Genomic DNA, 27,680 nt, shown 5'->3' with positions numbered 1-27,680 from the left:
AGGCATAGGCTACAGACTAAAATCTGGGTTTATGATTGCAACTATGCCATGGTTTGCTAATATAAAGCTAGGTAGCCTATAGCCCCCGATAGGCCTAAATCTCATTTCAGATCGTCTACAGTAGCCTAGGCAATATGTAGGCAATATTTAAACGAAACAATTTAGCAGCTTGCTTAGTTCCAATTAACAGACTAAGTTATTCAACATGAATAGTGAGTCAATTTCGAGATAAGAAGTGCTTGTGTTTCCCAATAGCCTGCTGGATTAGGCTACTGAGGAGTGGGTGATAATTGCAATCACTGAATTAAATATTAAGCATATTCAATTCATATAAATATTATTGTCAACAACGGCCAGTGTTTAATAAAAAACATTTGTTTTACCTGTAGCCTAATCTGACTAGTTACCGTCGATTGAATGAACTAAACATGCCCATTAATAATTTCATAATAACACAAGGCTGCAACAATAAACTGTTAAAGTTATGGGCTATTTATTTAATCCGTTTGCCATCTCCCGGTAGGCTACACAAGTGGCACAAATTCATTTGCAATGACTCCAGTGATATCTTCATTTCAACATATGTATTGTATCAGTAGCCTACAATGGCATATAAATGAATAGGCTACATTACGCCCAAATAGAAACAAATGTATCATTCTGGACATTTAATGTCAGTTTCATTGAAGACTTTGAAGACCCACCCACCTATTAAAAAGAACCACGCGGGGGAATTCATTCACTTCCCTTTCAAACTTCCCTTTCAAACTTCATATGTCTTAAAAATACAAAACCGATACCTTATTTACATAAGTATTCAGATCCTTTGCTATGTGAATAGAAATTGAGCTCAGGTGCATCCTGTTTCCATTGATCATCCTTGAGATGTTTCTACAAATTCAATTGATTGGACATGATTTGGAAAGACACACCTGTCTATATAAGGTCTCACAGTTGACAGTGCATGTCAGAGCAAAAACCAAGCCATGCAGTCAAATGAACTGTCCATAGAGCTCCAAGACAGGATAGTGTTGAGGCACAGATCTGGGAAGGGTACCAAAACATGTATGCAGCATTGAAGGTCCCCAAGAACACAGTGTGGCCTTCATCATTCTTAAAAGGAAGAAGTTTGGAACAACCAAGACTCTTCCTAGATGTGGCTGCCCGGCCAAACTGAGCAATCAGGGGACAAGGGCCTTGGTCAAGGAGGTGACCAAGTTTCTCTGTGGAGATGGGAGAACCTTCCAGAAAGACAACCATCTCTGCAGCACTCCACCAATCAGGCCTTTAAGGTAGAGTGGCCAGACGGAAGCCACTCCTCAGTAAAAGACAGCCCACTTGGAGTTTGCCAAAAGGCACCTAAAAACTCTATGAGAAACAAGATTCTCAGGTCTGATGAAACCAAGATTGAACTCTTTGGCCTGAATGCCAAGCATCACATCTGGAGAAAACCTGGCACCATCCCTATGATGAAGCATGGTGGTGGCAGCATCATCCTGTGGGTATGTTTTTCAGCGGCAGGCACTCGGAGACTAGTCAGGCTGGAGGGAAAGATGAACGGAGAAAAGTACAGAGAGATCCTTGATGAAAACATGCTCCAGAGCGCTCAAGACCTCAGACTGGGGCGAAGGTTCACCTAAGCACACAGCCAAGACAATGCAGGACTGACTTTGGGACAAGTCTCTGAATGTCCTTGAGCGGCCCAGGCAGAGCCTGGACTTGTACCCAATCGAACATCTCTGGAAAGACCTGAAAATAACTGAGCGACACTCCCCATCCAACCTGACAGAGCTTGAGAGGATCTGCAGAGAAGAATGGGAGAAACTCTCCAAATACAGGTGTGCCAAGCTTGTAGTGTCATACCCAAGAAGACTCGGGGCTGTAATCGGTGCCAAAGGTGTTCAACAAAGTACTTAGTAAAGGTTCTGAATACTTATGTAAATGTGATATTTCAGTTTTTTTATATATACATTAGCAAAAATCTCATCTGTTTCTGCACTGTAATATAAGAATATGAATATGTACTGTATTTATGAATAGTGTGTAAATAGTATTTTTGTTGTCTTTCCATTATGTAACTCTAGAATTTATTTAGAATTTTATGTATGTCATGTTTTTCTTGTCTATCTATAACTGTTCTGTACTTTGTTGGGTATTTGTACGTTTTGCGTGGTCACCAGGAAGAGTAGCTACTGCATCTGCATTAACTAATGGGGATCCTAAACTAAACTCTAATTTCTCTCCATTCTCCCTCTCTCCAACTCTCACTCGCCACTCTCACTTCCCATGACAGGCCATTCACAAGGAGGAGCAGCCACAGTGTCACTACTACAGTTGACAGAGGGATACTTGTCTGTCTGTTTAGGCTGTATAGTCTTCCACTGGTTCACTCGGTCACATTCATCTATTTTGTCAAACTCAACATTCCATCATGATCATCATGACATAAAAAAAAACACCCATACGGCATAATTGATCAAAACGAGCAGAGGGGTGAGAGATTGAGAGTACGGGAAACATCATTTCACTAGAAATGCAATAGCTAGAACGTTATCGAGCAAAACGGATGAAAAGACAATATTCACAGTCCTCTGAATATGAGGGAAGGATTTTGAACTGACTAAGTCAGACTGAGTGAATAATCAGAAGTCAATGGTCTGTTCTGTTTCGTGAGTGAGTGACTTTGTTCCTCTGTCCTTCTGTGTCCCCCTGCAGGCGCGCTGACTGAGTGCTATGACGAGCTGGGGAACCGCTACCAGCTGCCAGTCTACTGCCTGTCTCCACCTGTCAACATGATCGAGGAGAAGAGTGACCTGGAGAGTCTGGAGGTCAGCGAGCCGCCACCCAGCGAGGGCCAGGAGTGCCAGCTGCGCCTGCGCTTGTCTACGGGCCGGGACCTGCGTCTGGCGGTGAGGACCACGGACACGGTGCAGCACATGAAGCGCCGGCTGCAGACGGTGGAGGGCGTGGCGGCGGCCACCCAGCGTTGGTTCTTCTCGGGCCGGCCACTCACGGACAAGATGAAGCTGGAGGAGTTGAAGATCTCCAGGGACTACGTGGTGCAGGTGATCGTCAGCCAGCCGCCCGCCCCCCTGCCCACCCAGGCACCGCCCACCCCCATACCAGCCACGCCCGCCACACTACCCCAGGACCCCACACCCGTGGAAAACTAGTGCCTGGCACCCGGAGAGGGCATGCAGGAGGAGAGAGGACCACAATGGGAGGACCAGCTTGTGTCTAAGAGAGCGAGCGAGAGAGGGGTGGAAGTGTGTGTGTGTGTGTGTGTGAAGGAGCTAAGCAGGTAGAAGATTAAACATGTGTCTGCAAATGGGCTGAAACAGGACTAGAGAACCATTGAAAGGGTTTATTTACAGTTGAGTGTTTGTTAAGCTGTGTTACCTCCCTCCCTCTTCTCCCTCCTCGACGGGACGGCGAGGTTATTCTGCAAGGCATGCTAGGATAGCAGCAGGGGCGTGTCTGTGTCTCAGTCGGAACAGGAAGACTCCGCCTCCTCGATTGAAGACAACCAACCAGGAGCAGGAAGAGACTCAACCACAAGACACGACCACCTGCCAACCTGACTTTTAACAAATCAACCTTTTATAAAAACTATTTTTTAAAACTTGTCTTGCTTTTAGTGGAAACTGAACAACCAAAAAAATTAAGATCTGGGGAAACTATAAGGAACGGGGAAGAATATACAGTAACAACTTTTTCATTTTGCATTGTTTTTACTCTTGTTTTGATTTCACTGCTGTTGCATTTTAGTCCTTGTCTTTGTCAAGGATGATTCTGTATTGATTTGAAGGACTGGGTCAATGTTCCAGAACCTCTTACCTGCCTGCCTGCTCTCCATCTCCTCTATAGCTTCTAGTCAGTCAGCTGTCTGTCCTTCTATTGCTCTCTTTGTTATGCATCCTACCTGTAACAGTCTTGACCTGTAGCTTCTTTCTGCAGACATTACATGTAGCTCTGCCAGTCAACTCTTAAGCAGACGAATCACATGCTCTGGACTATACCTTTTGAATTCCTGTCTTGGTTTGTGAAGTTAGTAGGCCGTCACTGCGTCAGATTAGTTCCCTTCTCATTCTCCAGTGTACATCCCATCGTGTAAACTTGACACTCTCACTCTACAGTTGTCTGTGTGCACCTGATATTTGCTTGAGATGGAAATACAGTAGGTTTCCAGTTATTACAGGTGCAGAACTTTTTAAAAAAAAAGGAAAACATGCAAACTGAATGTGCTGGGATGAGGTGTCAGTCATCGCAAAGTGTTACTAGCACTGTGTATAGAAATTCTGCTTCACTATACTTTAAGATACTTATGAGCGCAGTGTGTATTCAATGTGTGTGTGTGTGTGATAGAGAGAGCGAGAGTAAATGCATGTTTGAGAGGTTGTCGAGAGAAAGTGTTGGATGTACAGCTATGTTCACGTGCACAATATCTTCTGGTGACAAGAAGCCAGACCTCAGAACATACCAAGAAGAGGTTACGACCTTAGCAGGTCTCTAGGGGGTTGTTCTGTGGAGTGTGGACATACAGTGCCTTGCGAAAGTATTCGGCCCCCTTGAACTTTGCGACCTTTTGCCACATTTCAGGCTTCAAACATAAAGATATAAAACTGTATTTTTTTGTGAAGAATCAACAACAAGTGGGACACAATCATGAAGTGGAACGACATTTATTGGATATTTCAAACTTTTTTAACAAATCAAAAACTGAAAAATTGGGCGTGCAAAATTATTCAGCCCCTTTACTTTCAGTGCAGCAAACTCTCTCCAGAAGTTCAGTGAGGATCTCTGAATGATCCAATGTTGACCTAAATGACTAATGATGATAAATATAATCCACCTGTGTGTAATCAAGTCTCCGTATAAATGCACCTGCACTGTGATAGTCTCAGAGGTCCGCTAAAAGCGCAGAGAGCATCATGAAGAACAAGGAACACACCAGGCAGGTCCGAGATACTGTTGTGAAGAAGTTTAAAGCCGGATTTGGATACAAAAAGATTTCCCAAGCTTTAAACATCCCAAGGAGCACTGTGCAAGCGATAATATTGAAATGGAAGGAGTATCAGACCACTGCAAATCTACCAAGACCTGGCCGTCCCTCTAAACTTTCAGCTCATACAAGGAGAAGACTGATCAGAGATGCAGCCAAGAGGCCCATGATCACTCTGCATGAACTGCAGAGATCTACAGCTGAGGTGGGAGACTCTGTCCATAGGACAACATTCAGTCGTATATTGCACAAATCTGGCCTTTATGGAAGAGTGGCAAGAAGAAAGCCATTTCTTAAAGATATCCATAAAAAGTGTCTTTTAAAGTTTGCCACAAGCCACCTGGGAGACACACCAAACATGTGGAAGAAGGTGCTCTGGTCAGATGAAACCAAAATTGAACTTTTTGGCAACAATGCAAAACGTTATGTTTGGTGTAAAAGCAACACAGCTCATCACCCTGAACACACCATCCCCACTGTCAAACATGGTGGTGGCAGCATCATGGTTTGGGCCTGCTTTTCTTCAGCAGGGACAGGGAAGATGGTTAAAATTGATGGGAAGATGGATGGAGCCAAATACAGGACCATTCTGGAAGAAAACCTGATGGAGTCTGCAAAAGACCTGAGACTGGGACGGAGATTTGTCTTCCAACAAGACAATGATCCAAAACATAAAGCAAAATCTACAATGGAATGGTTCAAAAATAAACATATCCAGGTGTTAGAATGGCCAAGTCAAAGTCCAGACCTGAATCCAATCGAGAATCTGTGGAAAGAACTGAAAACTGCTGTTCACAAATGCTCTCCATCCAACCTCACTGAGCTTGAGCTGTTTTGCAAGGAGGAATGGGAAAAAATGTCAGTCTCTCGATGTGCAAAACTGATAGAGACATACCCCAAGCGACTTACAGCTGTAATCGCAGCAAAAGGTGGTGCTACAAAGTATTAACTTAAGGGGGCTGAATAATTTTGCACGCCCAATTTTTCAGTTTTTGATTTGTTAAAAAAGTTTGAAATATCCAATAAATGTCGTTCCACTTCATGATTGTGTCCCACTTGTTGTTGATTCTTCACAAAAAAATACAGTTTTATATCTTTGTTTGAAGCCTGAAATGTGGCAAAAGGTCGCAAAGTTCAAGGGGGCCGAATACTTTCGCAAGGCACTGTAAGTCACACCAGAGGTCTTGTCCTGTACACCTGTAGCTGTTAAGACTTTGAGTAACATTTTTCTGCTTCTGTCTTTGTGTGTATGAGTGTTTTAAGGCACATCAAGAAATGCATTTCAGAAACCTAGTTGCATATTTTGAAATAGAATGTTTTTAATTAAATTGACCAACATTTGTACTCCACAATCTCTCTCTCATTTCATTGGACCAGTTGTTGGAAATAGAAGAGCCTCTGGGGGTTTCAGTTAGAAAGCAGAACTAAATGGAATTAGAGTCATGTTTGAAGAACAGAACCAGCCTATTTGGAATATGACCTATTCTGTATGGAAGACTAGCTGTGGGTTCTACTTCACACAGGTGTGAAGAATAGGGTTGCAAAGGGAGGGTATATTACTGGAAACCGTCTTAGGTTTATCAGTAAACTACCAGAATCCTGGTATCTTTCAAGGATTTGATGTAATCTATCACAAGACATCTAGTGGCTCTTTAGGGTACTTCAGATTATCACGTGTCCGTAATAATCCTGGCCCTCAGTGGGGCCTTATCACCAAAAAATATATGAATTATTAACATGATTTTAAAATAGAAAATAGAATGAGCTGTAAAATGTAGGTTTCTCCCATTTCGTGCCTAATGACCACGACCCCGATAGAGGTTCAGAGTTTGAGTACACTGACGTTTTGTTGTGGGTTTAGAGGATGTTGACCTACGTCTGCAGCTGTGGAGGAAGAAATGTCCTCCACTTCCTCTGTGGGATTCCACCTATTGGAAAGACAATGAAAAACAGGGAAGCAGCTTTGTGATTGTGGTTCCATATTTCCTTTCATCTGCTGACAGAGAGTAAATCACTTGGTTTTATCACAGTGGAGAGAGAGAGAGAGATGGGACCTTATGGCCATATTAGGAAGACTAGATATTCTGTGCATATACTCATTTGCCTGGCCACCCATGGCACGCAAACCACCATCCACTCCTGTCCATGAGGCAGCCCATGGACCTAATCCTGTTTTTTCCTGCTAGAGGAAAGTCTGCTGTCAGCCATCAATTATGAGTTGTTTAGCTTGTGGACCTTTGCCCTTGTAATATTTTCATACATTTACTACAAATTCTTTGTCAGATAAACAGCATGGGGATTTCCCCTGCCCATGTGAAAGCCTGGTATGATGTATTAGGGGAGGGAAACCCAGAGCTGATGTAGGACGTTTGTAGGAACATCACAGATTTGTCTTTGCTTTTCACGTTATACAGCTAGCTACTTATATTCAGGGGTGTGGGGCTCACAATAAGGCATTTGTCTATTTCTCAGTAGACCCAAAACAGCACGTGCCATGACACATTCACCCTACGATATGCTACAATCCTCTGCGACAATAATGTCCCTGAATCCAACTACAGGAAGCCAAACAATGTAACCCGTTATTATGAATGCATCAAATGTGACATTAATTGTAGTGTATGACATTGAGAGAGGCCCTGACAGCTACAGCGCCACCCAAGAGGAAGTCATTGGGAAAGACTCTAATGCTCACAGCTCGCCTCTCCTTTGCAATTAGTCTGATGGTGTAATCCATTCCTCTGTAAACGGATGCCATATCTAATCAACATTCCAACGCTAGGCTAATTAGTAGGCCATCTTATCTGGGGGAGGATGCTGCTGCTGCTAATGAACTCTACCATGCATCCCAACGGTACGGACATAAGAAGCCCACATGGCCGAGTCAAAGGAGCACACAGATTGAGATTCTGTCCCCCTAGTTTCATAAGGCAATCACAGTTTCATTTACCATAAAAACATACATTCTGATTAGGTTCATTTGCCTCTGAATTGGTTTGCACAGTATCGGGGGGATAAGCTATTCAAAAACAAATTACACAATGATATGAAGTGTATAAATGAAGAAAACCTTTCATTAGCTTATTTGAGATAAACTCAGCAAAAACAGAAACGTCCCTTTTTTAGGACCCTGTCTTTCAAAGATAATTTGTAAAAAATCCCAATAATTTCACAGATCTTCATTGTAAAAGGGCTTAAACACTGTTTCCCATGCTTGAACCATAATTAATGAACATGCACCTGTGGAACGGTCGTTAAAACACTAACAGCTTACAGACGGTAGGCAATTAAGGTCACAATTATGAAAACTTAGGACACTAAAGAGGACTTTCTACTGACTCTGAAAAACACTAAAAGAAAGATGCCCAGGGTCCCTGCTCATCTGCGTGAGCGTGCCTTAGGCATGCTGCAAGGAGGCATGAGGTCTGCAGATGTGGCCAGGGCAATAAATTGCAATGTCCATACTGTGAGACGCCTAAGACAGCGCTACAGGGAGACAGGACAGACAGCTGATCGTCCTCGCAGTGGCAGACCTGGGGGGAATGATCGGTACATCCGAACATCACACCTGCGGGACAAGTATAAGATGGCAACAACAACTGCCCAAGTTACACCAAGAAAGCACAATCCCTCCAAAAAGTGCTCTTCACTGACAAGTTGCAGTTTTGTCTCACCAGGGGTGATGGTCAGATTCACGTTTATCGTCGAAGGAATGAGCGTTACACTGAGGCCTGTACTCTGGAGCGGGATCAATTTGGAGGTGGAGGGTCCGTCATGGTCTGGGGCGGTGTGTCACAGCATCATCGGACTGAGCTTGTTGTCATTGCAGTCAATCTCAATGCTGTGCATTACAGAGAAAATATCCTCCTCCCTCATGTGATACCCTTCCTGACATGACCCTCCAGCATGACAATGCCACCAGCCATACTGCTCGTTCTGTGCATGATTTTCTGCAAGACAGGAATGTCAGTGTTCTGCCACGGCTAGCGAAGAGTCCGGATCTCAATCCCATTGAGCATGTCTGGGACCTGTTGGATCAGAGGGTGAGGTCTAGGGTCATTCCCCCCAGAAATGTCCGGGAACCTGCAGGTGCCTTGGTGGAAGAGTGGGGTAACATCTCACAGCAAGAACTGTCAAATCTGGTGCTGTCCATGAGGAGGAGATGCACTGCAGTACATAATACAGCTGGTGGCCACACCAGATACTGACTGTTACTTTTGATTTGGACCCCCCCCCTTTGTTCAGGGACACATTATTAAATTTCTGTTGTTCAGTTTATGTCTCAGTTGTTGAATCTTGTTATGTTCATACAAATATTTACATATGTTAAGTTTGCTGAAAATAAATGCAGTTGACAGTGAGAGGATGTTTCTTTTTTGATTCAGTACATAGCTATTAGGTACACATTCAGGAACCCTCAGAAACTTTCATATGTTTTACATCACAATGAACTTGAGGCGCTATGCTTGAACCTCAGACACAGTTCCCTGTTCCAGTTCCTTGATGACACGTCTCGAGCGTAGTTAGATACTAGGTAGGCAGTGTTACGTGATTCCCACCTCAGCCCAACTATTTCCAGTTCCCCTTCATCGCTGTGTCATCTTTAGTCTCAGCCTCCTACTGCACGTCCAGGATTCCTGTCCTCACGTCACTTCACACAAATGTCGTCTAAAGTCGGGGTGCAAACCTGACTTGTCATATGATAGCACAGCCAGGATGGAGCCCACACAAAGTTAGAACAAAGTCATGCCCCTGCAAAAAAGAGAAACCAGTATGGGATCTTGAGATGCCTGGTCATTCGCTCTCGTGGCAGATGAATGGATTGCATCACTGCTACATCCCTCTCAGGTAGTGACGTCAGTCACCATAGCACAGAAGTTGCAAAAATAGAGCCCCCATCCATTCAGTAGTCGAGTTCTTAATTAAAGGCCCAGTGCAGTCAAAAACATGAACGTGTTTTATATATATTTCCACAATATGAGTTTGTAAAATGTGAAAATTCGAGTGGATAGCTTGTCTAACTATCTTAGCTGGCATGCTTTCTGGCAAGATTGGTAGACTTTAGAAAAGCAAGAGATTACTAAATAAGACACAGAGAAGCATATTTAGTTTCATTAAAAGATAACCACCAGTCAGGAGGACAGACAACTCAAGACGTATGCTTAGATATGCAGAAAAATAAACTTTTTTTTTTTTTTACATAGAATTAATCATAATGATTATGGCTCTAGATTGCAGGAAAAAAAGTTGTTCCAGGTGTTTGAGAAATGCAAAATTCTCCAACTTCCGGACGGAGGGGCCTACCCCCTACGGACCACCCTCCAGCCATCCTCATGCATTTTGTGCCCCCTCAGATTTTGCGGGTGCATGACGCCCCTGCTCCCAGACAGTCCTTTCAAAATGATTGCTTGAGAAAAAGCTCTTTGCCGGGATGCTATTTTTGTTTCTTTTTGACCATTTTAATTGAAAACGATCACAGTAAGGTACTTAATTATTGCCCAGAAGTGATTTGATATAGAGATATAAACAGCTCCATTGGACCTTTCAACTGACCACATTCTCAAATCCCATTTAAATAAATACCAATAGGTCAGTTCCTCTAACCTGACAGGCTGGACTTTTTTATTTTGAGCGTGTCTGTCTTTACTCCTTGTTCCACTGATATATAAATACTGGCTGGGTCCACATGTCAGCACGACACTCCAGCCAGGCTCACACTCTGCTTGTATCTCATTATCAAGGTAAGATATGCACATACTACTACAGTATAGCTTATTGATTGGAGTATACTGACTTTTTTTCTGGTTCAGGAGAACGTCCTTAGCATTTCGATCCAATAGATATCAATAGACAATAGAGAACTTGAAATATCAATAGAGAACTTGAAAGTGCTCTTGATTTTCTTTCTGCCAGATGAACGTGTTACTACTCAACATCCTGTATCTCATCCTACATATGGCATCGAGCAGCCAACATGAGACCATTGTGACCCTCATGCCAAATGGTGACTGTTTATCTGTTTATCTCTACCTATGTCTACTTCTCTTTACAGATACACTATCTACTTCTGATTATATAACTTCCGCTGTCATAATATTCATATTTCGGAGACACCTTGTATAAAAGGTGTTTTAACATGGAGGCTATACTAAAACAGTGGTGGTCATGTGGTTCCCAGTACTTGTCGTCATGGTGGATCGAAAGGTCTTCACTGAGACGCAGGTCCCTCTGCGATGTGGGGACTACCAGGACACAGAGGTGATCTGGAGGAATGGCAAGGAGCGTCTAGAAAACAAAGGGAACCAGATAAATGTGGAAGTGGTGGAGATGATGGGAGGGAACTACAGCTGCCACAACGCTGCCGGAGACTACCTCAACCACACGCTGGTGTTGGTGCAGGACATACCATCACCCAACAGAACGAGACGCGTCCTGGAGAAGTCACATGACACAGATGGTGTGTGTGTGTGTGTGTGTGTGTGTGTGAGAGAGAGAGAGAGAGAGAAAGACAGAATCAGATAATCATTTTTGTTATTGGGTTAACCTTTTTACACAGAGTACATCAGATGTTTGGCGAAAAATTATAGTGGAATATTTCATTGCTCTTGGAAGAAGACCGAATATCGGATGTCAGCAGCTGTTGTTTTTGTCCAAGTAGGACGGTAAGTCTTCAAACACACGCAGTGGATAGTAAATAGAAACAATAGTCGGCTTTCATGTACTTGTGTTCACATCGTTTGATCTTGTCGCATGAAGTTGAAACGCAGCACAGATGCTCTCTTCATTGACTCCCTGTGAAGAGCTTATGATTTGTTGTTATGTTTGGACCTGAGGCTTCTCTCAGAGAGAGGGCTCCAAGTTTAACCAGGAGATTTGTGTTCCTCATCTAGCACCATCTCTTGCTCCGAAGACAGTGATGGTGAAGGCCTGACCTGTCAGGACCGGGATAGTTGCCCCTTTGCTGAGGAGTTGTCCCGCATCAAACTCACTGTATACTTCAGGACTAACTACCTCCTAGAGGACTACACCATCACACCCTTCTACATCCGAGAAATAGGTACAGTAAGGCCAGGATTCACGTGCTCCACACTCATTCACTGGAAACAGCAACGTCACATCATATATAAGTTAATATACAGTACATCTCATTTCATCCTTGCTGTATGTTGCTCAGTACATCATAGGATTCACACGGCCCCCCACTTCATCCAATTCAACCCTTCAGAAATATTGATTCTGTCTGGTCCTCCCTCCTCAGTGAAACCAGACAAGATCGACATCACCAAGGTGGAGGGGAACACATTTCAGTGGGGGTACCCAGCGACATGGAGCCGCCCCTGCCCTTACTTCCCCCTCACATTCCGAGTCAAAGTGGTCCAACACGAGGCAAGCTGTGACTCGAAGGAAAAGGTACACGCACATTTTATCCATGGAATCCCCAATGTCTTGATTTACACTCTAGTCTGTGATACATGGCCGGTCTGTCTAAGGTAGGGCGGCAGGTAGCCTAGCGGTTATGAGCGTTGAGCCAGTAACTGAAAGGTCGCTGACTAGGTGAAATGTGTGATGTTCCCTTGAGCAAGGCACTTAAAGTTAAGTCGCTCTAAGTCGCTCTGGATAAGAGCATCTGCTAAATGATGTAAATATAAGGTGATGGTACCATCTCTCCTCTTTGATAGGTGTTTATAAGTGAAACCAACATAAATGCAACAGAATTCACTGTTCGTTCCAGCTACAAAAAATATTGCTTCTGCCTCGGGGCAAAGGATGACCTGGTTGACTCCCAATGGAGCCAGTGGACACGTTATGAGTGAGTCTAGACTATTTCACTGTGTCCTGCCCTCTAATACACAACTTCATTAGTAGTTAAGAGTGTAAAAAAAATCAACAGCACTAAACTGTGCAAAGATGAAAGATTTGTGACTGGTGTGTCTTTGTACAACAGGGTGAAGAATAAACCTAACAAACACTGACAGGTTTGATGGCTCCTTATCACCCATAAATCAAAAACATTCCAATACTTACATATATTTTTTAATTCAATTGTCATTTGTAGAAAAATGTCTAATTTCTGTCTCTATTGTAAAAAGGTAAGGAAACCCAGATGAAGACCGACAACATACCATCACTCAGCTTCAACCAAAACATCCAAATATGGAATAGGCTGGTCATTGTACAGAAACAAATATTTGACATTATACTGAAGACATGTTATGAAATGTAGCTAGTATACAATGTGTTGGGATTTTTATTTATTTATTTGTAAAAAATTCTGAAATGTAATTACACCATTTATTTATGTTACTCATCTCTTTTCCAAGACGGTTTTCATTGCTGTAGCACGAAGATGTTTGCTTAAATGATTAAATAGACGCAAAAATAAAAAGCTACTGCACACTGATTCACGCTCATGTTCATTTGTTTTCATCGGAATCAACAAAGCAAATCATTTTTAGATGACTTTAAGAAACTTGGAACAGGTGAGTGTTTACAATGGGTACACTAATTAAAAACTGACGAGACGACTGGGTGTAAAAATCTGACTACAAAAGTTTATTTTCTAAAAAGTGTCATCTTTTATTTACAGTCGGGATATGTTCACAACAGGAATCCGGTGTCCGCTTGTTAAAAAACATGTTCACGTTGTCTGACACTCCCCTACGTACTTGGACAGTGAAAGTTAAACTTCTAATTTGGCACTATACTCAAGCATTTTGTATTTCAGATCAAATGTTTTACATGAGGTGACAGCATAGAATGTCACCTTTTATTTTAAGGTGTTTTCTGTTTTACCGTTTAGGAATGAATGCCCTTTATGCATCTAGTCCCCCAATTGGAAGTATTTGGACAAATTCACTTAGTGTATTAAATAGTCAAATGTATTTGGTCTACATTCCTAACGTGCCATGACTACATCAAGCTTGACTGTACAGACGTTTTGGATGAATTTGATTCATTTCTATTGTGCACAACATAACCAAAACAACCAAAAGCATCCAACAGGTTTGTAGAGTCACAAGCTTGATGTAGTCATCGCGTGCTAGGAATATGGGACCAAAATACTACACAAGTGAATTTGTCCTTACTTATGACACCTTCAAATGGGTGGGTGGGGGGCGGGGTAGAGGGCTAGATACATAAAGTGCTTTCATTTCTAAAAAGTAAAAACAGATGTATAAAAATACCACAAAATAAAAAAGGTGACATTACGGACTGTTGCATCATATAAAACATGATCTTAAATCCAAAATTCTGGAGTATAGAGCCAAATGAAACATTTTAGTTTCACTGTCCAAATATATACATAGGGGAGTGTACAACAGTCTGCAAATGACATCTCACAGTTTCCTCATCTTTTACAAACCATGTGACTGGGAAGCAAACTTAACTGGAGGTAACAAATATGACAAGCTGAGAACTAAACAAATAATAGTTTGACAAGTGCTGCTTCAGCAACAGACATGAGTTACCATACATACTGAATGTTGGTTATCCAAGTGTGTATTCAGCAACAGACATGAGTTACCATACATACTGAATGTCGGTTATCCAAGTGTGTATTCAGCAACAGACATGAGTTACCATACATACTGAATGTCGGTTATCCAAGTGTGTATTCAGTGCCTAAGATGCATGTAGACAGAGTGCACACAGCTTGGTAAATGATAGTACCAAAGACAGTCCAGTATGAAGACAGGCTAAAACAGCTTCTCCAACAGAAATCCCCAATCACATCCGTAGAAGATGTCACGGCGACGTTGACTAGCTAAGCTCGTTTAGAAACACGTCATCGGGTCTAAAGGCCATCAAATCAAAGGCACTCCTTCGATATAAAGTTTTGGACGAAAATTGAAAATGTGTCAGTTTGTCACAAGGTTGGAGTAATAGCATGTTCAACTACCTAAGACATTGGCTCGAATCTAGGTTGTGCCTTTAGATTGAGAAAACATGTACCGCTAAGGAAGAATTATTTCACTTCTCCCATTGACGTCTCAAACACCTAGTCTGTTTGGTCTGTTTCGCAAGCGTTTTCCGGAAGCTCGCGATGTTGCGCCTCTGGGTTTAGAAACTCTGTGAGAGTACTTTAATTTAACAACTGAAATGCTTATTTAAATTGACCTTTGCCACCTGACATGAAGGCGGCAAAACATGTCCTTTACAAGAAAACAAAGAAGTTGGTCTGTAAAATAAATATTTGACAATCCAAAACAGAAAAATAACAGAGTAAACAGACGTGTTCATATCCTCTGATAGCAGTTGATCTTTAGATTATTGCATAACTTTGCGGGATGACGTGAGAGCATTGATGCTCTAGCGTTAGAGCCAATAAAGCAAAAATGTTGGCAAATATTGAATTAACCTAAATACTGTCAAAGACTGTTCAATTGCCTCTTAAAGAGAATACTAGTAACAGATACAAATGGGTTTGATTCCATGTTCAGAACCATATCCATTCTTCCAACTATCCAACTGAAAACAATACAATTCTATTTCCAAATAAACCTCATACAAAATCTGAGAAGTTTAGTCTGAGAAGTTTAGTGTCTAGTGCTTGTGCTGAGTCTAACACAATGCCTTTCAAATTTTCCCACCCACCTTCAAAAACATCATAAGTGCCTTTTTCCAACTTATTTTCAATCATTCTACAGCAAGTATAGTTTGGTTCATTAACTTCAGTGGCCTTAACATTTGCCTGAGTATATGACAAAAGTGTTCAGCTCAAATCAAAATTCGGTCAAATGCATAATAATAATAAAAAATACTGTTTAGCCACACGCAAAGATACAGTGCCTTCAGAAAGTATTCACACCCGTAGACTTCCTCCACATTTTGTTGTTACAAAATTGGATGAAAAATGTCATTTATTTTGTCATTTATTTTGTCAATGATCGACACAAGATACTCTGTAATGTCAAAGTGGAAGACAAATTGTAACATTTGAAGAAAAAAAAAATACATATATATATATATTTTTTTTAAATTATTATTCTACATTATATATATATATATATATATATATATATATATATATATATATATATGATTACATAAGTATTCAACCCATTGAGTCAATACATCCACACCTGGATTGTTCTTTTTAAAATTCTTCAATCTCTGCCAAGTTGGTTGTTGACAGTCATTTTCAAGTCTTGCCATAGATTTTGAAGCAGATTTAAAGTCAAAACTGTAACTAGGCCACTCAGGAACATGCAATGTCATCTTGGTAAGCAACTCCAGTGTATATTTGGCCTTGTGTTTGAGGTATTTGTCCTAATTTGTCTCCATATGTCAGTTGAAAAGCAGACAGTCAGGGTTTCCTCTAGGATTTTGCTTGTGCTTTGCCTGTGCTTAGCTCTATTCAGTTTCTTTTTATCCTAAAAAAACTCCATAATCATGGCTGATGACAAGCATACCCATAACATGATGAAGCCACCACCATGCTTGGATTTTCCCCAAATATAACACTTTGTATGCAGGACAGAGTTCATTTCTTTGCCACATTTTGTGCAGTTTTATTTTTGCAATGCCTTACTGCAAACAGGACACGTTTTTGAATATTTTTATTTTGTACAGGCTTCTTTCTTTTGACTGTCATTTAGGTTAGTATTGTAGATAACTACAATGTTGATCCATCCACAGTTATATCACAGCCACTGTTTTAAAGTCACCTTTGGCCTCATGGTGAAATCCCTGAGCGGTTTCCTTCCTCTCTGGCAACTAAGTTATAAAATACGCCTGTATCTTGGTGACTGGGTGTATTGATACACCATCCAAAGTGAAATTAATAACTTCGCCATGCTCAAAGGGAAATTCAATGTCTGCTCTTTTTTTTTACCCATCTACCAATCTTTGTGAGGCATTGGAAAACCTCCCTGGTCTTTGTGGTTGAATCTGTGTTTGAAATTCACTGCTCGACTGAGGGACCTTTTAGATAATTGTATGTGTGGGCTACAGCGATGAGGTAGTCATTCAAAAAATAATGTTAAACACTATTATTGCACACAGAGTGAGTCCATGCAACTTGTTAAGCACATTTTTACTCCTGAACTTTAGGCTTGCCATAAAAAGGGTTGAATACTTACTAATTCAAGACATTTCAGATTTTCATTTTTAATTTGTTTAAAAAATTAAAAAATAAGATTTCCACTCTGACATTATCAGGTAATGTGTGTAAGCCAGTGACAAAATCTTTACGGAAATCCATTTTAAATTCAGACTGTAACAACAAAATGTGGAGGGTGTGAAGACTTTCTGAAGGCACTGTAGATGTTATTTCCAGGCAGGCATAGCTGATGTCAGTACACAATGACATAAACTAAACTGCCTGTTGGACAACATCTTCCCTCTCCTTCTGAAACGACCTCTGTGACAAGCAGCAGCATATGGACATCATCCAAATAGAGGCCTAATCCACCTCACTGGTTAGTTAAGTCTGATCAACTCTACCTCAGTGTCAGGTGCACTCAGTAAAAGTCAGTTCCTGTGCTAGCTTCACCATCTCTACTTGGTATGGTGCCATAAGGGAGAGAGCCGGGGGGGAGAGAAAGAGAATATGCAACGGTATCAGTATAGAACATGTTCATATAGCTACAGATGATAAGAGTCACTACTCTGAAAGAGCGATTGGATGAAACCTAACAAAAACCATTGAATGTAAACTGTGTACCGGTATGTGTACAGTACTTACCGTGTGTCTCCCGGTTTATGGATAGGTGACAGAACTGTTATACTGAAGGTAACAAAGGATTTCAGAGATGAGGGGGAAGAACAGAAATCAAAGAACAAGCCATACAATGGGAAACAGCTCCCAGTCAGAAACAGGCAGTAGTAGTTTGGTGAGGGCTTCAGTGTCCAGCACTGTTCCTGGTTGAGGAATGACCATCCCTTCACATATCCACAGCAATGCTCTCACTGGCTCTGTTTCTTTGACAGATACCTGCAGACATACACCACGACAATGGTCACAAAGCTATCTTCATCTACCGACGACTCACTCAGATAACATTTTAAAAAGTCAGTATTGCAGCAGCAAAAAAAAAAACAGGAAACTGAATTAGTTACAGAACAATATTTCAGTAACGTTACCTCTCCCAATGCTTGTGGTTGAGAAAAGAGAAGTCCTCCAGTTTGGCAATCTCTTTAAGATACTGAGACAGTTTGAAGAGCTCTTTGTCTTTCTCGCGGTTTAAGTGCGCTTTCATGAATGGACGAATCTAAAGGGGGAGAAAAAAGAAAACAAACATTGAAAATGGCTTCTATAAGAATTAACGCCATAATAACTGTCAACTCAAAAGCCTCAAGTAGGCTTCGGTTGGGTAACTTACCGTAATACTGAGTCTCAAACAAACGCTGGTCTCTTATAAATGGGCCGGCCATCACATTTTTAGCAAATAAACGCCAGTCTCTAATAAGCGTTGGGTCCCAATGAAGTGTAATTACGCTTGCAATGCATTTTGTTTGAAATTCTACCGGAACAGTCCAAGCATCAAATCCAATTTCATTGGTCGCATACACGTTTAGCAGATGTTATTTCGGGTGTAGGGAAATGCTTGTATCTCTACCATGTGCCGAATGATTGAGCCCTGCATGTCAAAACGCAATTCTGTGTATGTAAACAGCGAGGAGAACTGATTAGTTCACCCCTTTCGTAACATTTACAATGCACTCGAAAGCCAAAACAGTGTTATTCAGTTGTGATGTAATAGATATTTTTTTTAATTTTTTTTACAAAATCGATAGATAAATATCAGGATATATTTGTTTTGACAATATTGCAACATTATTTTTGCACTAGTTGACTGTTCCTGCACCAGAAATGTTTGCTAATTTATAAATTGAAATATTACATTTACATAAGTATTCAGACCCTTTACTCAGTACTTTGTTGAAGCACCTTTAGCAGCGATTACAGCATCGATTCTGGCACACGTGTATTTGGGGAGTTTCTCCAATTCTTCTCTGCAGATCCTCTTAAGCTCTGTAAGGTTAGATGGGTAGCGTTGCTGTCCGTTCGGTTCAAGTCCGCGCTCTGGCTGGGGTAGTCAAGGACATTCAGAGACTGCATCGTCTTGGCTGTGTGTTTGGGGTCGTTGTCCTGTTGGAAGGTGAACCTTTGCTCCAGTCTGAGGAACTGAGCGCTCTGGAGGTTTTCATCAAGGGTCTCTGTACTTTTCTCCATTCAGCATTCCATTTAGCTTCGACTCGTCTGCCAATCCCTGCCGCTGAAAAACATCCCCACAGCATGATGCCGCCACCACCATGCTTCACTGTAGGGATGGTGCCAGGTTTCATCCAGATGCGACGCTTGGCATTCAGGCCAAAGAGTTCAATCTTGGTTTCATCAGACTAGAGAATCTTGTTTTTCGCTGCCTTTTGGCAAACTCCAAGCGAGCTGCCATGTGCCTTTTACTGAGGAGTGGCTTCCGTCTGGCAATTCTACCATAAAGGTCTGATTTGTGGAGTGCTGCAGAGATGGTTGTCTTTCTGGAAGGTTCTCCCATCTCTACAGAGGAACTCCAGAGCTCTGTCAGAGTGACCATCGGGTTCTTGGTTATGTCCCTGACCAAGGCCCTTCTCCCCCGATTGATCCGTTTGGCCGGGCAGCCAACTTTAGGAAGAGTCTTGATAGTTCCAAACTTTTTCCATTTAAGAATGATGGAGACCACGGTGTTCATTGGGACCTTCAAAGCTGCAGACATGTTTTGGTACCCTTCCCCAGATCTGTGCCTCGACACAATGCTGTCTCTGAGCTCTATGGACAATTCCTTCGACCTCATGGCTTGGTTTTTGCTCTGACATGCACTGTCAACTGTCAACTTGTGTGTTGTAGACAAGTGTTTGCCTTTCCAAATCCTGTCCAATCAATTTAATTGACCACAAGTGGACTCCAATCAAGTTGTAGAAACATATCAAGGATGATCAATGGAAACAGGATGCCCTCAATTTCGAATCTCATAATAAAGGGTCTGAATACTTATGTAAATAAGGTATATAATTGTATTATTATTAATACATTTGCACAAATTTCTAAAAGCCGTTTATTGGTTTCTCATTATGGGGTATTGTGTGTAGATTTTTTTGTTTTATTCAATCCATTTTATAATAAGGCTGTAACATAACAAAATGTGGAGAAAGTCAAGGGGTCTGAATTCTTTATGAAGGCACTGTAGAATCGTAAGAATCCCAACACGTTCTATCTAGAGGTCGACCGATTATGATTTTTCAACGCCGATACCGATAATAGGAGGACCAAAAAAGACGATACCGATATTTTAAAAAAATGTATTTGTAATAATGACAATTACAACAATACTGAATGGCCACTTACTTAATATAATACATCAATAAAATCAATTTAGGCTCAAATAAATAATGAAACATGTTCAATTTGGTTTAAATAATGCAAAAACAAAGTGTTAGAGAAGAAAGTAAAAGTGCAATATGTGCCATGTAAAAAGGCTAACGTTTAAGTTCCTTGCTCAGAACATGAGAACATATGAAAGCTGGTGGTTCCTTTTAACATGAGTCTTCAATATTCCCAGGTAAGAAGTTTTAGGTTGTAGTTATTATAGGAATTATAGGACTATTTCTCTCTATACCATTTGTATTTCATATACCTTTGACTATTGGATGTTCTTATAGGCACTTTAGTATTGCCAGTGTAACAGTATAGTCCCTCTCCTCGCCCCTTCCTGGGCTCGAACCAGGAACACATCAACAACAGCCACACTCAAAGTAGCGTTACCCATGCGGAGCAAGGGGAACAACTACTCCAAGTCTCAGAACGAGTGACGTTTGAAACGCTATTAGCGCACACCCCGCTAACTAGCTAGCCATTTCACATCGGTTACACCAGCCTAATCTCGGGAGTTGATAGGCTTGAAGTCATAAACAGAGCAATGCTTGAAGCATGGCGAAGAGCTGCTGGCAAAACGTACAAAAGTGCTGTTTGAATGAATGCTTACGAGCCTGCTGGTGCCTACCACTGCGAAGTCAGAATGCTCTATCAAATCATAGACTTAATTATAACATAATAGCACACAGAAATACGAACCATAGGTCATTAATATGGTCGAATCCGGAAACTATCATCTCGAAAACAAGATGTTTATTCTTTCAGTGAAATACGGAACCGTTACATATTTTATCTAACAGGTGGCATCCATAAGTCTAAATATTCGTGTAACATTGCACAACCTTCAATGTTATGTCATAATTACGTACAATTCTGGCAAATTAGGCGGCCAAAACTGTTGAGTATACACTGACTCAGCGTGCAATGAACGCAAGAGAAGTGACACAATTATACCTGGTTAATATTGCCTGCTAACCTGGATTTCTTTTCGCTAAATATGCAGGTTTAAAAATATATACTTGTGTATTGATTTTAAGACATTTGCGTAACAGGTAGTCTCCTCATGGAGTGCAATGTAATCAAGTGGTTAGAGCGTTGGACTAGTTAACTGTAAGGTTGCAAGATTGAATCCCTGAGCTGACAAGGTAAAAATCTGTCATTCTGCCCCTGAACAAGGCAGTTAACCCACCGTTCCTAGGCCATCATTGAAAATAAGAATGTGTTCTTAACTGACTTGCCTAGTTAAATAAAGGTATATAAAAAAATTGGTCAAATCAGTGTCCAAAAATACAGATTTCCGATTGTTATGAAAACTTGAAATCGGCCCTAATTAATCGGCCATTCCGATTAATCGGTCGATCTCTAATTCTATCGGCACCTAAGTATTGTGATAATATTGTATCATGAGGTCCCTGGCAAGTCCCAGCCGTATTATTCAGTATTTTTGGACATTTTTGTAACAGAGGGGTGCAGAACCCCCTTCCACCCTCCCGCTCGGGGGATCCGGGGGTAATTTTATTGTAGAACGACTGAAACAGTCAGCTCTGGTGACTTTCAGATAGCATATTAAACACATAAGCCATGCCAAAATGTTAAATGTTTAGAATTACTGTAGATTTGCTTTAAAACTGCAACGTTTTCTCTCAGCCTCATGGGGGGGAAAAAATATAGAATACCATGAGCTTAGATATAAAACTTCCCTCTCTGCCCCATGGCAAAATATGTAGAAACATTAGAAGTTAACAGTTTTGTCTGACCTTTCGGAGGGGGGGACTTTACTAGTGCAGTACTGAGACTTGACTAGGTGAGGTCTGAGGAGGAATGATGAAGTTCCTAATATGTATTCCGTACCAGTGACTGGTGTTGTCTTGAGAACGGGTGCATTGTGTTTTGTGCGCAGGCATGTTTGGCTGCTGCAGTGGCACATTTATTTATTCGTAATTTTACCAGGTAAGTTGACTGAGAGCACGTTCTCATTTACAGCAACGACCTGGGGAATAGTTACAGGGGAGAGGAGGAGGATGAATGAGCCAATTGGAAACTGGGGATTATTAGGTGACCGTGATGGTTTGAGGGCCGGATGGGGAATTTAGCCAGGACACCGGGGTTAACACCCCTACTCTTACAATAAGTGCCATGGAATCTTTAATGACCCCAGAGAATCAGGACACCCGTTTAACGTCCCATCTGAAAGAGGGCACCCTACACAGGGCAGTGTCCCCAATCACTGCCCTGGGGCATTGTAATATTTTTTAGACCAGAAAGAGTGCCTCCTACCAACACCACCTGGTTTCCCATCCAGGAACTGACCAGGAACAACCCTGCTTAGCTTCAGAAGCAAGCCAGCAGTATTATTGCAGTGTGGTATGCTGCTGGCATACAGCTAAATAACCTTTAGAACGGTGTTCAAAGTAGTGAGCAATGATTTTGCCATGGCGCACCGCCACAGCTAAATGAATGCAGCGGATACACTCATTTTAAACTGGCTATAGAACTGATTGATGACAAATAGCTGGTTCTTAGCAACATGTAGAGCTAGAAGAGCAAATCATAATGCAGTGGGCTGGACTTTCCATATTTCGAATGGTAATAAATGCCAGTCTTCAATACGTGTCTGTCTCCAACAACCGCGGTTGAAGAAAATAAACACCCGGTCTATTAAATGAATGGACGTTTTACCATAACTTACCTTCAGTCCGTTCTGTGGGTTCATGAGGAAATTTCTGCCAATGTCGTCGAACATGATGGTGTTCCTCTTGCTGTAGAACTCACTGTACTTGCCCCATATCACCCCGAGAGGCTTCACCTGAAACACACCCAACATGACAGACTAACTGGAGACACAGTTACATCAGGCGAATGGGACATGAATCAGTGGGATTTATGAGGTTGCATGCTCCAATGTAGGACGACTCACCTCCACTACACCCCTCTTAGGTGTGTGCACTGTGATCATGGCTGCACTGTCCAGCATGAAGGTGATCTTGTAGTTAGGGTTGTCTGTCACTCCTAGCTCCTGAGAAACCAGAGGGTACAGTGAGACAGTCACATACACAACAGGAAGGCAACATCTGATCTGATGCTCTACACTACAGGTCAACACAGGCACTGATCCTCAATTTGTATAGTCTTGCTGTGAAAACATGCTGTGAAAACTATTTTGGAGAAACATTGCCCTCTTCTGGCCAAGAAAAGTGTCAACAAGCTAAAGGGAATTTTCAAAAATGTTCTGCTTCATTTTCATCATCTTCAGCACCACGTGAAAATTACACGTTTCTATGTTTTGTAGTAAAAAATGTTAACATTTATCTTCCTCAATTTTTTTTTGCTACAAAACATAGAAACGTGACATTTTCACATATGGTGATGTTGGGGTGATGCTGGAGCTGAACATGAAGTTGAACATTTTGGAAAATTCCCTTTCACTGAGATAGATACAAAAATCTAAATTTCAGAAGGGAATACATACTTTCATTTTAGCATCAATCCACTTCATACTCGTGGCAGCTAGAACAAGAAAACTAATTAGGGCGAGTTAACTTGAACTTTCCATTTACTTTTCCAAAATCAAAAAACAAGGAGTTTGGTACTTACACCAAATTACAATGTCATAGTCTTCGAACGCAGAGGTCAAGAACTCATGGAGAAAAGGCCTCATGAGCTCTTGACCTGTCTCTGCACATGACTTGTGATCTGGAATGAAACAAATCAGAGGAAAACAGTCAAAAGTTTGAAGAATCTTATCTTTCAATAATAATCAGAATTCTTAAACAAAATCAACAACAAAAAAAAATCACATTTTGAAATTGTGTAATTATGCATTTAACCAGGAAAAAAACTGATTTTCTCAGGGCAGTTTTGATATCTTCCTACACACCAAACAATGTGTAGTCCACATCTAGTACTAGCAGCCTCTTTCCTTCCCTGGGTGGGTTCATCTCCTCCACTTTGTAGTCTTTGACACGGCGGGCTATCTTGGCCAAGTTCTCCTCTCTAAAGGAGCAAAGTGCATGGCATACAGTTAAAATAAGACATTGAACCAACTATGAGACGTCTTAGAAAACTTACCATAGTGTCAAGCAACGTTTGAGCCAAATCAATTACTTGTATTACTGGAGCTACAGTATAAATTAGTTGTCTCTGCAAAGTCCTACTATACCTGTTCTCTACTTCAATCACCTCTTCTTCAATGTCAAAGTCATTGACAACGTCATCATTCTCTGGGGGAGGTGCTAAAACGTCTTCCTTCGCAAAACAAAACACAAAGTGATTGAGTGTTAAGAGGTCTTTGACATGCTAAATATAGGACGACATTGCTTCTGGTATACTTCTGTCTGGAGTAGATGGAAGAGGAACCCACCAGACTCTCCTCTCTGCTGCCCATCATCATGATCTTGGTCTTGGGTTTGAGCTTCAGTGAGCCCAGCTTCATGTCATCCTCTGCTGGTTTACCTGGGATAGAGAGAGAAATATTAAAACACAATGACTCAAGACAACGCAGAGGTCCACAATGGTGACATTTTCTATTTAAAAAAAAAATCACACGTTCCACTTGCAGCTAGCGATGGGAGTTTAGGCGACACGGGTGTCTTCCAAGTCGAGAATGAATAAGGTATTGCCGTGCTTACGGCGAAATAGCAGCCTGTTATCGACGGCTATCACAGCGAATGACGAGTCGTTTGAGTCCATCAGCTAGGTCTTACCTTTGACTTTTAATCCTAGGAGTTTCTGTCTCTCTGGAAGAACCCCAGTCAGGGACTTGATAGACTGCTTGAGGTCCAGCACAGTGTCCTCTTCAGAGAGTGTACTGATGGAGTACTCCTGTCCACCCCATTTAATGATCACAGACACAGACATGCTGGCGCAAACCTCAGACACCTGCACGAGAGCAGAATGAAATCCATCAGCTAGCTAGCTACCTACCTACATCTAGACACCATGACAGGATAGCAATCTAATGGAAATTGAATGCTTCGTTTACTTTGCAATGAAAATAAGTGATAAATGAAGTTTAATAAAGCTCCCATGTGTTAGCTAGCTATATTTGGCCATCCCTAACCTAAATAGCGAACTAGGTTATCTAGCAGAAATGAATCAGTGCAGTACCTTTGTAGCTGCAACATTCAGCCCATTCCATGCAGTAAAGTAGGCTAGACGTTAGCTAGGTAGCTTGCAATTATCCGCAACTAATCAATCACTCAGACAAAATCGGATTAAATTATTATTGTATAAACGCACATACTGTCTGGCATGACTAACAAGCAGGCAGTAGTAACAAAACACAGCATTCGTGTCTCTCATTCATCCAACTCCAGCTAGCCACTCAAGCTAGCTAGCAAGCTAATTCAAGGGCCTGCCATACATGGACTGTTGTTAGCTAGGCTATTTGTAGAATAGCAAAGACAATCCGATGCGTATTCATACCTAAACAATTGCGCTGTGTCACAAAACCCTTCGTTTATGTGGTGTACAGGAACACGTACTAGCTACGATGGGGAATAAATTAATAAAGTAGGTGATTTCTGAAAACTCATTCAGCGTTGATTAATCAGCAATTCTTCCTTTCTCCCAATGATGCCCGGCCCGGTTTGTGACCAAGCACGCTTGGTTTGCGCCTTCCTGTGAGTGTTGTCCTACTAAAATACCGACAGATGGAGACAACTAGCAAGGAATATTCTTCTGCTTCGGTGGGGTTTAACAGCGGGTGGAATCCAGTATAATGTTGCATTACCGCCACCAACTGGACTGGAGTATAAATCACTATACTTTGAAATACAAATTAAATAAAAAAATTACGCTGCCAACTAACCCTACACTCAAAACACATTCTACTATTTTAACCCTATCTGATCCTACATCAGGCCAACGGCCTGGGAGGATAGGACACTACCATTCAACGTTCACCATTCTCGTAATCCCAAGTACTTGCAGCTACCACCACGACACCTATTTTCTGTGATTTATGTTTCATTCCTGTTGTACTGTTGATAACCTTACTGAAGCACATTTCATTTGTAGGCCTATCACTCTGTACTGGGAAAAAGTCTACTACTCACATGAGCATTTTAGGATCCCTCATCCTTCATCCATCTTCCTCTACTTTCTTCACTGCCTCAGCACATGACACCTTCTTTGCAACTCTGACCCTGTCAACCTCAACCTGCCTCTCTGGCACCGGATTCTTCCGATCCCCAGCAAGATGGGCACCCCTACAGCTAACACAAATACCACTTCTTTCACTGATTCTACACATCCCTTTGTCCCATGCCCTCCTGCACACTACTCACATTTTGGAATCTCCCTCCTACACACTGCTACATTGTGATCATAAACTTGGCATCTGAAACATCGTAGTGGATTCGGCACAAAAGCTTGTACGGGATAACTGATATATCCTATCATTACTTTGTCGGGTAACGACTCTGCATCAAAACTCAAAAGAACAGACGATGACTCTTCTGTTTCACCCCTCTCGCCACCGGGTATGCTGTGCACCAAACAGCGGGCGTCACAGACACCGGGAGGTAACAGGAGTTTCACCCCATTGTCATGATCAGTGGTTCCAAGTTTGTATCATAAACTCTTTGACAAGCTGATCATAGCGAAAAAGAAAATACATTGCAAATAGGCTTGCGATAACTCCTGATAAAGTTGGGTAGCTACTAGCTGATATTCAGAGCTTAAATAGCCAAATTAATAAGTCACAGGAATCAAGTCTAATAAAGCCAATGCTATGGCCCTTTTTTTTTATTTTTATTTTTTTAATACAGGCCCATCCATGTGGGCCTACCACATGGATGGGCATTCAAAAAATTCCACAACGGCCGACATGGTAGGCTACACCCCAGTAAGCCGGAGCCGACGTCTTTCTGACATCTTTTTTTTGGTCCTTTCCTGACATCGTTTTTTGGTGTTTTACAAACGGTATGCTTACCACATAGATGAGCATTCATAAAATAACATTTCAGGCACCACTGTAGGCTACACCTCAGTAAGCACGGATCGACGCAGACTCCTTTTGTATGTCTTTTTTTGATGCAGTTCCGTACCGGCCTTGATTTCCACATCCACGGATATTGGTTTTTGGTCCGGTCCCGACCAAATCTGAACCAATCATAGACGTCTATGTTTAGTTCAGATTTTGTCCAGTCTGGACCGGCCTTGATTTTGCACAAACATAGATGACATAAGTGACTTATTTTCAACTTTTATTCAGAACCCAAAATGTGCCTGATTTCAAAATCTGTAAAATACATATTTCAAACGTCTCTAAAATACGTATTTTAAACAGCAGGAAAATACCTTTTTTTCAACTTTCATTCA

General features: G+C 41.6%; 3 protein-coding genes across 7 annotated transcripts in view; 2 read left to right on the top strand and 1 right to left on the bottom strand.

Annotated features, from left to right (window-relative positions):
* The window catches only part of ubtd2 (ubiquitin domain containing 2), a 64,274-nt gene extending 59,615 nt beyond the window's left edge, over positions 1–4,659 (top strand). The window contains exon 3 of the mRNA XM_021624181.2: positions 2,716–4,659. Coding sequence (XP_021479856.1) covers positions 2,716–3,173 — 458 coding nt within the window. The 3' untranslated portion in view covers positions 3,174–4,659. The remainder of the gene's footprint in view (positions 1–2,715) is intronic.
* Positions 4,660–10,631: 5,972 nt separating this feature from the next.
* il12bb (interleukin 12B, b) lies at positions 10,632–15,985 on the top strand. 2 transcript variants are annotated; one of them, XM_036937824.1, is made up of 9 exons: positions 10,632–10,743; positions 10,916–11,006; positions 11,181–11,459; positions 11,559–11,664; positions 11,893–12,059; positions 12,261–12,412; positions 12,682–12,812; positions 12,948–12,978; positions 13,093–13,401. In XM_036937824.1, the coding sequence occupies exons 2-8, from the start codon at positions 10,916–10,918 to the stop codon at positions 12,973–12,975; spliced, it is 954 nt and encodes a 317-aa protein (XP_036793719.1). In that variant the 5' UTR covers positions 10,632–10,743; the 3' UTR covers positions 12,976–12,978; positions 13,093–13,401. The 2 variants fall into 2 exon arrangements, 1 of the variants encoding a protein (XP_036793719.1); XR_005035009.1 differs by having other exon boundaries at positions 10,686–10,743; positions 12,735–12,812; positions 13,093–15,985.
* Positions 15,986–17,020: 1,035 nt separating this feature from the next.
* On the bottom strand, positions 17,021–25,982 carry LOC110537791 (ubiquitin-like domain-containing CTD phosphatase 1). Of its 4 annotated transcripts, XR_005035008.1 has the most exons (12): positions 25,782–25,982; positions 25,061–25,235; positions 24,718–24,809; positions 24,517–24,602; positions 24,235–24,350; positions 23,952–24,050; positions 23,827–23,864; positions 23,275–23,373; positions 23,047–23,163; positions 18,089–18,216; positions 17,691–17,939; positions 17,021–17,503 (listed from the first exon to the last, which is right to left on the bottom strand). XR_005035008.1 is itself a non-coding variant. In XM_021624177.2 (11 exons), exons 2-11 carry the CDS (start codon positions 25,212–25,214, stop codon positions 17,912–17,914), a joined length of 957 nt encoding a protein of 318 aa, XP_021479852.1. In that variant the 5' UTR covers positions 25,215–25,235; positions 25,782–25,982; the 3' UTR covers positions 17,021–17,911. The 4 variants fall into 4 exon arrangements, 3 of the variants coding, with proteins under 3 accessions (XP_021479852.1, XP_036793717.1, XP_021479853.1); XM_021624177.2 differs by having other exon boundaries at positions 17,021–17,939; XM_036937822.1 differs by having other exon boundaries at positions 17,021–17,939; positions 25,841–25,981.
* Positions 25,983–27,680: the final 1,698 nt, after the last annotated feature.

The sequence above is a fragment of the Oncorhynchus mykiss genome, chromosome 12 (assembly GCF_013265735.2).
Source record: "Oncorhynchus mykiss isolate Arlee chromosome 12, USDA_OmykA_1.1, whole genome shotgun sequence".
NCBI classification, from domain to species: domain Eukaryota; kingdom Metazoa; phylum Chordata; class Actinopteri; order Salmoniformes; family Salmonidae; genus Oncorhynchus; species Oncorhynchus mykiss.
Note: the sequence above shows the minus strand (reverse complement) of the source record. Positions and strands in the feature narration are given on the sequence as shown.